The 13,780-nt window shown below is 38.4% G+C and overlaps 1 protein-coding gene across 2 annotated transcripts in view; it reads right to left on the bottom strand.

Moving 5' to 3' along the window:
• dock10 (dedicator of cytokinesis 10) overlaps positions 1 to 12,768 on the bottom strand; it is a 333,920-nt gene extending 321,152 nt beyond the window's left edge. The window contains exon 1 of one of the 2 annotated variants that reach the window (XM_087993668.1): positions 12,400 to 12,768. In XM_087993668.1, the coding sequence (XP_087849794.1) occupies positions 12,400 to 12,507 (108 nt within the window). In that variant the 5' untranslated portion in view covers positions 12,508 to 12,768. The remainder of the gene's footprint in view (positions 1 to 12,399) is intronic. The other variant, XM_087993671.1, reaches the window with a different exon arrangement.
• Between the last annotated feature and the right edge of the window lie 1,012 nt (positions 12,769 to 13,780).

Genomic DNA, 13,780 nt, shown 5'->3' with positions numbered 1-13,780 from the left:
TATCCAAAGTAGTAGCTTGCAGCTTTTACCTGAAAGCACATATTTTGATTTAATCCTACAGAATCCAAAAATTAGTTTTAACAATTTCAGCGTCAGAGAGAATAATGAAAAAAAATTGCCTGTTGTTATGTTGAGAACCTTTCAGTTTCATTCTGAAAAATTCATGAACACACAGGCATTTAAAATCATGCTTACAAATGTAGCACTACAGATATGATCATTTATTGTATCCAACTTTCATCATTGTTATTTGCCACTGCTAAGTTGTAAAGGTATATGTTATAAGCACAGTGCAAGTTGTCTAAGAGAGGTGACAAGGCAGGAAATATGGTTTAAGCCTCTTCCTATCAGTTTAGAGATGCAGCTTGTAGGCAGGACCTAAGCATGTGTAAGATGGATATATGTCCTAAATTTTTTATCAATATCCAACATGAATCTTGTACGTTTTCTCAATGCAGAATCACACTTTTTTGTGAAATGAATCATTTTCTCATAAATTTCTTAATTTTATTCTTTGTGAAAATATAATTTGAGCATTCATTTCCTTGCAGTGTCATAAGGACGTGTGATATCTGATAGCATGAGTCAACAATTTTTTCAACCACAGGGTACGTTATAGTCAAGTCCAATCTGTTCTCACCAGCAGTCCATAACGAAGATGCTGTTTGGTAATCAGGAGAAGGAACCTACAGAACTAGAAAATAAATGTGCAAGATAGCAGGTCTGAAGTAAACTGTCAAACTGAGCTGTCCAATAATTCCTTATGCCACTGCTAAGTTATAACACCACTAAGTTATATACAGTTATAAACATAAAGAAGGTTATGTTACTGGATAAATAATTCAGAGGCATAGTCTAATGATTGTGAGAACACAATTATTAATCTCATCAAAGGAATTTGAGAATTTGAAAACTCAGACTTAGAATCATAGAGTCATACAGCACGGAAACACAACCTTCCGTTTAACCAGTCCATACCAACTGTAATGCCAAACAAAACTAGACCCACCTGCCTGCACTTAGCCCATATCCCTCCAAACATTTCTTATTCATGTACTTATCTAAAGGTCTTTTAAATATTATAACCGTACCCACATCCACCACTTCTCTGGAAGTTCATTCCACATGCATACCACTCCCTGTGTAAAAAAAATTTGCCTCTCGTGTCTTTTTTAAAACTTTCTCCTTGCACCTTATAAATATGCCATCTTGAAATACCACACCCTAGGAAGATGTCACCTGTCCTTCACCTTATTTTTACCCCTCATGATTTTATAAACCTCTATAAAGGTTACCTCTTAACCTCCTACACTCCAGTGAAAAAAGTTCCAACCTATTCAGCTTCTCCTATTTTGGAGTTTTTAACTTCAAAATAGGGCCAAATGGGTGTCGGTTACTTCTGCAAAGATTTTGTTTTGAATGAAAACAAAGACAAGTAGTTCTGCTAGAATAGTGGTCCAGACCTTTAAAGATTTAAGGCCATTTGCTTTGTTTTCAGTTCAAAGGAATATACAATTGAACTTTATTTTAAACTTAATTTGGAAAACACCCAAGTTGAATTCAGAAGCAAGTTAATGTTTTTTTCTTTCCGAGGAGGAATTTCAAACAATTCAAGAAACCAGATTCCTCAGCAGAGGTGTTTAGTTTGCTTAGCTTCCAAATCAGGAGAGTTTTGTTCAGGATTTGCAGATTATTAAACTTAGAAAGTTTGGGTTCTGAGATATCTGAGGTGTTCTTGTCAGTAAACTTAGGGGAGTACTCAGCAAATTCTCTCCACAATCCATGGCAAAGAAACTGCAAGGAGTTCATTAAATAGAAACTTAAAGAACTGAGGGAAGAGTGTAATTACTCTGGACTTGATTCTCAGTAAGAAATAATTTTAGGAAACAGTTTGAGACTCTGCTTTGCTATATGCTTTAAGATTCTAACTGTCTTATAAATTTTAGACTTTTTTAGTCTATTATTTAGTAAATTTCTGTAAATAAAGAAAATTTGCAGCCTCATATGAATAGTCTCAATGCCTAATGACCATGGTTGTGAACTAGACAAAAAAAATATAGTCCACCAAGCCTGGTTTAATTAGTACCATTAGTTGGGACCATAACATTAGCTTTTGGATGAAAAATAATCATCAGTGTTGAGAATGATAATAATTTTTTAAAAAAAATTCCCTTCAAACACCATTAGAAAAATTTCATTTTGGAAAAGGAATAACAATAACTATTTCACACCTTCAATCTTCCATTCAATGAGGTCAGAGCTAATCTGCAACCAAATTGAATGATCGAATAATTTTTGCCACATACCTTTGGTTTATACAAATTAATCAATCACAAATTTAAAATTTGTAGTCGATCTGGAAGCTATTGGCAAATATGCAAGATTGTTCCAAACTCTGATCATCCTCCGCATAAGAAATGTATCCTAGCCTCACTCAGAAAAGTTGCATTCTAATTTTTCAACCAAAGCCCCTAGTTGTAGGCTGCACAGCCAGTGAAAATGGTTTATCTCTATCTCAGCATCTATTGCCCTTAGCACCTTGAAGATTTTGATCATTTCATCCTATAAATATTCAAATTCCAAGGAACACAAACTAGTTTGGGTAATCTTTCCTTATAATTTAATTATTACAGGTGAAAGGTAAAGTCACTGAAAGTATTACCAAACCATGGGACTGTTCACTTACTGACTTCAGGAAGTGGAATGGAGGACATGCCCCATCTGTATCAATGGAGATGATTGAGAATTTCAAGTTACTAGGAGTAAATATCATCAACAATTTGTCCTGGTCCATCCACATTGACACTAAAGTTAAGAAAGCACACCAATGCCTCTACTTCCTCAGAAGGTAAAGAAAATGCGCTATGGCAACAATGATTCATACCAATTTTTATAGATGCACCATGGAAAGCATCCCATTCCTTTGCATCACAGTTTGATATGGCAACCGCTCTGCCCAAGACCACAAGAAATTACAGAGAGTTGTGAACTCGGCCCAGTTCATCATGAAAACCACCTACATTCCATTGACTCTGTCTCAGAAAAGCAGCTGACATTATCAAAGTCTCCTCCCACCCTAGTTATACTCACTTCCACCCTCTTTCATAGGGCAGAAGACACAAAAGTTTGAAAACGCATACCAACAGATTTGAGAGCAGCTTCTTCCCCATTGTTATCAGACTTATGAATGGACCTCTCATATATAACAGTTTATCTTTTTCTGCACCTTCTCTGTAGTTGTAACAATATATTCTGCATTCTATTCTATTACCATGATGCACTTATGCAAGGTACAGTTTGTCTGATTAGCATGCTATACAATACATTCCATTGTATCTCGGTATATGTGACAATAATAAATCAAATCAAATCATTGGAGATAAATGACTGGTGGTGGACTAATCTGAGGGTTAGCACACTTCAGGTAAGGGGAGAGGTGTTCATGGCAACCCATGCAGTTGGCATCTTTGTGCAAACCAACAGTCCAGCCAAATGAAATAACTAGCCTCCCACAAGTACAGATGTAACTCTAGTAAACCTATTACGATCAGTTCAACCTTGCTATGGCACAACCCAGTGTGCTGTTCATAGTATTCCAAATGTGGCCTAATCAACTATTTCTATAGCTGTAGCATAACTTCTATCCTCTTATATTCAAGTTCTCTAGATATAAAGACCAGAATTCCATTACCGATATCACCTCCATGCTCACTCATCTTGTATCCAGTATGTACAGAATGAATAAGCCATATAATAACAACAGCAAGTCTTGAAATGCTTGTGTCAAACTCCCATTTAGAAATCTGCTTTGAATAGAAAACTGTTGTTTCTATAACCTTATAAATTGTCAGGCATTGCCATTCATAATTTCAAGAAGTAAAGCTTGTTTCCACTTTACACCTTTAAATTATGCCCAAATGAGCATACAGATATTGAAAGAATAGATAAAAGCAAGAATAGCTTATAACTTCAACCTATACAAACAGAGCACTGCTGAGATAATCCAATACTATGACTTGGAATTCAACCATGCATTCATGATGAGGTTTTGTGGAGAAACAAATATCTCGCCATTTGTTCTGATTGATACAATTGCCAACAGGGGTCAGCCAGCAGTTTCAGCAGTGCTGAAAAAAGCAACACCTTAGACTATTCACACATATCACAACTAACAACATTGTTCCATTCATCTTGAAGGGGATAGATAGTAAACTTAAGGATACCAAAAAATCACAGATATATAGCACATATCAAGGTAATAAGCAGTTGTGATTCATTTCGACTTAATTCAGGACATAGTTTTCTTGTGGTGCAGATTAAAGCAAATAGAGCAGCAAAAAACATATATCAAGAAAACGTAAGACAGTTTTTTTTAACCGTGTGATTTCCCACATGTGCAGGATTATTCCCCAAGATAGATGGTTCTTTCACTTAGCTGAAGGCTTCTTAAATGAAAAACTTGGGACAACCTTTTAATATTCAGATGTTTCCACAGAGATATGCTCTGTATCTCTTCCCATATTCAGTACTAGTCTCCATTATCACATGACCGTTTCCACCTCTAAGCTCCTTATGGTGATGCCATTCACAATTGTACACTGGAATGTCTACAATGCTGGTCTTCATAACCCTGATTTATTGGAGCATAATGTTAAAATGACAAGAATATGCTTTATATGGAATTTGGTAACATTTGTTTTATTTGTACTTTCCCTGAATTGCTAATGGCTAGTACAAGGGAGTCATTAGTAAGGAATGAAGAGAATGTTGACCTCCTTGCAATTTACCTATATAATGTTAAATGCTAGGTATTAAAAAGGCAATAAGATCATCACCATCAGGAAGATATCTAATTGCATTAAATTAAGTTTTGCTTTCCATTTTTATGCATAAGAACTGATTTTCAAGCCCAGGTCTTGCAATGGAACAACAAAAAAGAAATAAAAACAAGCTCCAGGCACTAAGTTAATTGTGATGTTAATTGGATGAGCTCAGTTCTCTGTAGCAAAACACATAAATCATTGGCTTCCTTATTTGAATGCTCTACAAAACTTTTGTACATCCGGTCTCATTTCAGACAGCATTTCAGAAGACAACCAGGTCAAAACTGAACTGGGTATGGAGCCAGTAAGATCTTTCAGCTGCAAAATTCTTCCCAGCATCTCAGATTCATGGAATCCCTAATTTTTCTTTCAGATTTTCTCCTCTTCCTGTAATATCCACATTTTCCCATAAACTTCTTTGTTTTCATTTTCTTAATTCATTCAGAAGTAGTGGGCTAGTTAACACGAACATTTATTGAATGTAAATGTGTGGCCTCTAGGCCTTTTCCGAGGGCAGTTAAGAGTCAACAACATTATTGTGGCTCTGAACTCACATATCAGATAACAAATTTCCTTTCATACAGGGTGTTAGTGAACCAGATATGTTGATCATTAAAAATAACCAAACTCAAATACCCCTACTGTCATAATGGGATTCAAATCCACGTTTTTGAGGATCACTGGTGCATATCTCTGGATCACAAGTCAAGTAACATTATCAAAACATTAACATATCCCTATTTTATTTAATCTATACTATGGCAGGACATAGATTTACAAAGCACATTCCTTTTTATTAATTTCTTCCTTTCACACTATCTCCAGTGCTAACCACAGCACCAGAGTCCCAGGTTCGGTTCCAGCCTTGGGTGACTGTCTGTGTGGAGTTTGCACATTCTCCCCGTGTCTGTGTGGGTTTCCTCCGGGCGCTCCGGTTTCCTCCCACAGCCCAAAGATGTGCAGGTTAGGTGAATTGAACATGCTAACTTGCCCATAGTGTTCGGTACATTAGTCAGAGGGAAATGGGTCTGGGTGGGTTACTCTTCGGAGGGTCGGTGTGGATTTGTTGGGCCGTACTGTAGGTAATCTAATCAAAATCCAGTGCTGCTCTAAATAACGTTAAGAACAAGCACTAATTTTCTACAAGTGTTCCTTAAGTTATATATATTCAAGTCAAAGTAGCCACCCTAGCTAACATAACTGCTTGAGACATGTATATATCGCATTATCACAAACAGTAGGACTTAAACTGACTCCTGGATATAAGTGGCAAAAAGCAAATTGCAATCACTCACTTTCTACTTGCAGAGGAAGATTCTTCGCAAAGAGAAAGCAAATGTGAACATGGGATGTCTTCTATGCGCATACACTTAGATTAAGTAGGAAGTACAACACTTTCATGCACTCCTTTTCTGGTATCAACTTTATTTTTATTATCTGTCAATGAATCAAATCTATCCATTTGTTGTGTTTGGCCCTACAATAAGTTTTATCGTAATAGTTGCATGAGGTTCTTCAGCCACTTATCCTGGAAGAATAAATGATGCAGTTTCCCATTGTTTCCTTCACAATGTTCATCTTCAGCAGTACTTTCTTCTCTTTGGGCTACAGTCAATAATAAAGTACCCTAACTGTGCTAATTTATGGGGATAGAAGTGGAACATCTGCAGCTCTTTGGATGTAAATAACCTCACTGAACACCAGCCAATTCAGAATTTATCACTGGCGTCCAGGTCTCCACACATCAGGGCTGCCTGGAGTAAGAATTAAATTCAACCCTTCTGACTAGAGGCAGGAATTCAACCACTGAGGCAGTGGTCACTCTATCTGCACACAACGCAAGATTTAGAAAGCAAACTTTTGACTTTACCTTTTTAAACAACAAAGCACACAATGAAGCCTTTTATCAAGACACACTTTCTGGAAGCAATTAGAGAAGGACTCCAAATGAATACCAATATTACTTCCTCTTCTTGATCTCTAATTATATCAAAGGTACTAAACCAGGTCACAGGAATCCTAGACACTTCACAAAGATGCCATCATTCAATCTACTTCTCTCAAGTGCCAACTATAAAACAGACAATATTGTTGTGGATAGAAATTCACAGGTAGGAGTTTACCAACTAATTGTGCGCAGAATTACATAATATTTTTCAATACTGCAATACATGGAGAGTGTGGCAAATCCAGCATTATATGGAGCTTCCATTGTAGAATAAAGGTTCCAAGGCCAGTCAGTTCTTCTCTGTGCACTTCTGAGAATGCTCCACATAATAGTCAACAGTTTCAGGATCGATAAGAAAATCTAATTCCCCTACAGTATTTTGGAGAATATCTCCAGAGAATCATGAGTCAAAGCTATACTGAGCTTACTGATTTCATTTGTTCTGCTCTCCCTCCATAAGAATATAAGAAATATGGGTAGGGGAAGACCATATTGTCACTTGAACCTGCTGAAACATTCAACACAATCATGGCTAATCTTCTGCTTCAACTCCACTTCCTCAACTCCTGCCCATTTACCAACAATTTTGCAGTGAATACCATTCCAAGCACTTTAAGTGTCTTGTATGCTTCACTAAAATTTCTATTTTGTATTCTTCATGAGAGAATGGATGCAGGCATTGGTTAATAGACGGGAAACAGAAAGTAAGTATAAATAGGGCATTTTCAAGTTGTGGAATGCTCCTTGGCAAACTGCATGCTAATAAATTACCCCAAACGCCATGAATATTTATCTTGCAAGTTAATCTTTTTTTGTGTACTTTATAAAATCACTTTGGAAATCCATGTGTAGTACATGTACTTGGTCCTCTTTACCTAGCTTTCTAGCTGAATTCACAAAAAACATTAATTTGCCCATATGCTTTCCCTTTCGTGAAAAACTATGCTGACTGTGTTTAATCATATTATGACTCTCTAAGTGATTCGTAATATTTTCTTGATAATAGATTGGAGAACTTCCTCATGATTAATGTCAGGTTAACTGGCTTGTAGTTCCAAGTTTCAGTTTCCTTCTTGCAGTTATCTCTTTTAAACCCCTCAGCTATAGGCCAGCAGTTCTTGGAGGTTCAAAAACAAAGGTTGCTGGAAAAACTCAGCACGGGTGGCACCATCTGTGAAGTGAAATCAAAGTTAATGTTTCGGGTCCAGTGAGCCTTCCTCAGAACTGATGGTAGCTAGGAAAATGTCAGTTTATATGCAGAAAGATAGGGTGGGAGAGGGGGTAAGTGGTAAATGAGAATTGGAGGCGGGTCCAACATTTTCCTAGCTACCATCAGTTGAGGAAGGGTCACTGGACCTGAAATGTTAACTCTGATTTCTCTGCCCAGATGCTGCCAGACCTGCTGAGCTTTTCCAGCAAAGTCTGTTTTTGTTTCTGATTTACAGCATCCGCAGTTCTCTCAGTTTTTATTTAATTTTTGAAGGTTTATCAGCCTTTAATCCCTTAAGTTTCTCCAATAACTTTTCTTTGTTAATATTAATAAATGCCAGTTTCTTATTCCTTGGTTACCCTCTTCCTTTGGCATGTAATTTGTACCTTCTCCTGTGGAAGTATATACAAAAATGTTGGTTCATTTTTCTGATGTAGGATATTGTTCTAGAGGATTGTCTGAGTTTCCTCAAAAGCCTTCCTAAGAGTTGTTGGTGAGTCAAATGCTGTTGTGGCCACTTGGAAGTGAAGGTATTGTGACAATTATCTGGGAGGTAAGTAATGGCTTTCTTAATCAACTGATTTGCATTATCACATACCAATTCATTTCAATAACAGCCACCTGAAAGCGAACATATGGCTACAATCAATTACACAGTAGAACTTGAGAAACACTGTTATTTGCTAGTATTATGTAACCTGCATATGCTGCACCTAGTTATTGATGAAGGAGGATAGAAAATAGCTTGTATGCATATCACTTCTGTATATTGATGAATATGTCTAATGGTGCCACAGTATCTGAGATTAGTCCAGAAATATAACCATCAAGAGGTGCCCTGACCTTTACAACCACAGACCACACTGTGCCTAAAGATGAATTTAGCGTCAGGTACTGGCAAAATAAAGTTATTGGGACAGGAATAAATACATCAAATAAATACCTCATCTATGTGGGCTGATGTTTTCTTCAGCAATCAAATCTAATGCCGGAAATCGATGTAATTCCATCAAGAAATGAGACAAATCCAGCTAACAAGTCATCCTATTCAATTTTGAAAACTGTGTGGCTACTAAAGTTTCCATGCATTCATTTGGAACTGCATTGAACTCTGCAAGATGAAATCTAGTACTTTTCAATGTTGTACAGTAAGTAAATATTTTGTACTAAAAATGCATTTTGCGCATTGTTTTTGAAAAATTAGTAGCAGCAATGTTTCTCCTTCAATGATTTCCTCCTCAACCCCTTTATGGCTCTTGGGTTTAACATCAGTGCAGCTCTCTACTCAGACATCAAGCGGAATAACAATAGATTGTAGTCACAGACAACAATAAGAGGATACATCACTCACTTCAGATGTGGCCTTAGAGGCTGCCGAGAGAACAAAAATCATGCAGCAATTACAGCAATACCAATGAGCAAATCACAAATCTCCATTTTGAAGTGTCCTCCAGCAATTGTCTGTACACAGGAAACGTGATCACCACTGATTTTAAATGGGAGGGGTGTGAGTCCTGACTATTTTAATATTTTGATTTCCTATGCTTCTATTATTTGATGATCCAAAGGCAGACAGTATTATAAGTGCTTGAAGGATAATCACTATGATTTTAGTGGACTGACTCAACCAATATGATAAAATTTATATTTTGCCTGCAGTTATTCAAAGGAAGTTTATATGTTTACAATATATGTTTAGAAAGCTCTTTCCAATAAATTCCTATTGCATCTAAAATGATATTAGTTCATAAGATATAGGAGCAAAATGAAGCCATTCGGCCCGTCGAGTTTGCTCAGCCATTCAATCATGGCTGATTAGCTCCTCACCCCCATTTTCCTGCCTTCTCCCCATAACCTTTCAACCCACTACCAATTAAAAATCTGTCTAACTCCTCCTTAAATTTACTCACTGTGCCAGAATCCACTGCACTTGGGGTACTGAATTACACAGGTTCACAACTCTGGAAGAAGTAATTTCTCCTCAACTCTGTTTTAAATTTGCTACCCCTTAATCTAAGACATTGACCTCTCATCCTAGAATGTCCCACAAGAGGAAGTATCCATTCGACGTCTATTTTATCCACACCTTTTATCATATTGAATACCTCAATTTGATCTCCCCTCATTCTTTTAAATTTCAGACAGTATTGGCCCAAACTGTTCAATCTCTCTTCATGCGGTAAATTCCTCATCTCTGGGATCAAACTAGTGAACCTCCACTGAACTGCCTCCATTGCCACTACATCTTTCCTCAAACAAAGAGATCATAACTGTGCACAATACTCCAGGTGCAGTCTCACCAATGCTTTGTACAGTTGCAACAATACTTCTTTACCTTTATATTCTTTTTCTTTAGCTATAAAAGCCAACATTCCATTCACTTTCTTTATTATCTGCTGTACCTGCATGCTAGCTTTCTGTGACTCAAGAATGAGGACACCCAGATCCCTCTGCACCAAAGCATCCCAAAATCCCTCCCTTTTTAGATAATAGATTGCCTTCCCATTTTTTTCATCCAAAATGCATTACTTCACACTTATCCATGTAAAACTCCATTCGCCATATTTTGGCCCACTCTCCTAGCCAATCTATAGCCATATGTAAGGTTCTTATTTCCTAATTGCAATTTACCATCCCACCTATTTTTGTGTCATCTTAAAATTTGGTTATATCAATGGCTCAGTGGTTAACACTGCAACCTCCCAGTACCAGGGACCCGGGTTCGATTCCAGCCCCTGGCGACAGTCTGTATGGAGCTTGCACATTGTCCTTGTGTCTGCATGGGTTTCCTCCAGGTACTCTGGTTTCCTCCCATAATCCAAAAGATGCTAAATTGCCCATAGTGTTCAGGGATGCATAGGTTAGGTGCACTAGTTAGGAGTAAATGTAGAGTAATAAGGAAAGGGAATGGGTCTGGATGGGTTAGTGTTCAGAGGGTCGGTGTGGACTTGTTGGGCCAAATGGCCTGTTTCCACACAGAGGGAATCTATGATTCTTTGAGCCTTGTACCTCTGTATCCAAGTCATTAATGTAGATTGTAAATAGCTGGGGTCCAAGGACTAAACCCTGTGGCACTCCACCAGTTACATCTTTTCACCCAGAAAATAAATCATCCCAACTCTCTGTCTTCTGTCCACCAGCCAGTCATCTATCCAAGCTAATAAATGACCCTCAATCCCTTATGATCCTTAATATGGTCCCATTAATTACTGAATATAGCACCTACCAGACCCGAAACTTTAACTCTGATTTCTCCTCACAGATGCTGAGTTTTTCCAGTAATTTTTATTTTTGTTTCTAATTTAACCTACCCTTGGCACAGTATGTTCTCATCATTACAATTATTCAGCTCTTCCTTCAAGCTTTTCCCTGCCAATGTACTCCAAAGCTTAAAAAAAAGACTTTTGTATCGACATTATTAACTCGGTAAGGAGACTTCAAGTCAATCCACATTCAGTAACCTGTTCTGAAAACTCTGCTCACATTTTGACAACTGGTTCGGACAATCCACAACATTCTGAAACAATCAACACCGTTCTAATTCAACCAGCCCAGAATGTTTAAAAGAAAAAGTCAGTTCGCCTTAATCCTAATGTCTTTTTAAAAATCTTTCAGGGGACATGGGCAGCAGTAGCAAGGCCAGCATTTATTGCCCATGCTTAATTGCCGTTTGAAGGTAGTGGCAAACAGCTTTCTTTACAAACCCTTAAAAAAGTTCTAGGGTCTCCACCAAAAAAAAATCCCTTCTTCCTTGGGCCATTCCTATCTGTGTACCAAGTTTCAATGGAAATCCGTCCATTAGTTTTTTTTAAAAAAAAGATTGTTTATAATCAGACTAACAAACCAGCAGGAGCGAAGACATTACGTGGGAGGATGTAACAGAGTTGAACCGGTGAATATTTTTTAAAAATGAAATTGATTGCAACTCTCTTGTTCGCGAATGACTGAAGTTCTTCACCCATGAACTTGGCAGGGTCCCGAATCAGATCGACAAATGGCTTCCGAGAAACGATGCGAAACTTATTGGGAAAGGAAAAACAAAAGTCCTTTTCGTATCGTGTCATAATTCAGTTGCTGTCGCAAATTAATATTTTAGTCATAACCGAGGAATTTCCCGTGGAAATCACTTCAGTGGCAACAGAGGGAAATACTAAGCATGTTGAAAATCGTGGGAAATAACGCACGTATGCAGTCGTACGAGGAACAGAATACACAAAGTACCTTTAAACCGCCTTTAAAAGAAACTTCTGCGCTCTCTCCTGTTTAGTGGGGTCGCTTTCGTTTTTAAAGGCAACCCTTTCAGCAGAAATGTTACTATAAGATGCTGTGAATCATCTACACGTTATCCCATTCATGTATCTCCGCAAAGCAACAACTTGACCAAACAGTACTTTAAGAGCAAAACAAAAATCACTGACCACAAGCAGAGATGGCCTTTTGACAGCCAACGAGGCACTCTGTCGGATTTCTGCAGCTGTCCCAGGTTTAAACAGCCCCTTGGTGAAGCGGCGGCTAGATTCTCCCATTGTCGTTTCCAGTTCAGGATAGTCCCGGCTCTGACAGCTTGGAACGATACGAAATGTGTGGCTCTCGCTCTCTCTCTCACACACACACACACACACTCTGACTGACTGACTGATCTCTCGTCCTCACCAGCGCCCGTTAACCAGGAAATGGAACTCAACCACAAGTGACAACAAAGTCCTTTGCTATCTTTTCTATCAGCGTCAACCTTTTCATATTTGTCAAGTAAACACCACTTCACCCAACTGTTACTAAGAAAATAACTCTCCGATGCACATAGCGCATGCCTGCTACATTTGCCACTGACTCTCTGTGGAAATATTTGAAGATACCAATGGGAAAAGTTGCTTCCTCACAGTTAGCTCCTCCACACTCCCAGTCTAAATTGGTGAAGCCGGTCATAAATCCCGCTTGGTACAATTACAAACCTAGCAAGGGAGAAATGGGAGAGAACACATTTGGAAATAGTGGCATTCAATTTCCTGTAACTTTCCACTTTCATTTTCTGAATTATTAGCACCACCTGGCGACCGTGCCCTTTATAACTTTGACAAAATCACCTGTTAAAATGATTGAAAGATTGCAGATGTTGGAAATCTTTAAAACACACACAAACACAGCCCGGGCTTGTTGAGCGGATTGTTTTTATTTTAAAGAAATGGAAAAAGTGCAACAATGTTAAACACGTGGCGTGTTCATCTGATCAGCTAGAATTTAGGAGTTTCATAGCTCCAAGAATGTGGAATGTCTGAGCGGTGAGCGAGGAGTTGTCTCTGACTACGGATAGCCCAGATCGTGTTTTACTCGCCAGAATATTGTGCGGGACCCGCTATGTTGGCCCCAAGCAAAGCATGGACTTACCCAGCCGATCCCAAGTTCCCAAGCACGGTTCAGAGCAAACTCCTTGGCTCACGGCTCAGAAACAGCTGCTTCAATAAGGCCTGGAGGAAGCATCTGGAAGAGTTCAGAATCTGGCGCTGACAGGTCTCTTTTCATGCTTTAAAATGTGCCTAAAGTAGTCCAAAACCTACTTATAAGTACGTGGATCTTGCGTACATTCCCTGGGCAATAGCTGAACAACACACCACTGAAAGTTGTCAGCAAATTCTGTTACCTTGAACCTACAGTAACAGACTTGCCCTAGATCTCAATGCACTCATTGAAACGGCAGCCACCCAACATTTGCTGACTTAACACAATGGGCGTGAAAACACAGCAAACTAACTCCACACTTACAAAGCCTACACTGCCTGTGTGGCATGGAAGCCTAGGCGA

Source organism: Chiloscyllium plagiosum, unplaced genomic scaffold, assembly GCF_037043375.1.
Source record: "Chiloscyllium plagiosum isolate Xiang-an unplaced genomic scaffold, Cpla_swu_hap1 HiC_scaffold_13, whole genome shotgun sequence".
Classification (NCBI taxonomy): Eukaryota; Metazoa; Chordata; class Chondrichthyes; order Orectolobiformes; family Hemiscylliidae; genus Chiloscyllium; species Chiloscyllium plagiosum.
This window is presented reverse-complemented; position numbering and strand designations above follow the sequence as displayed.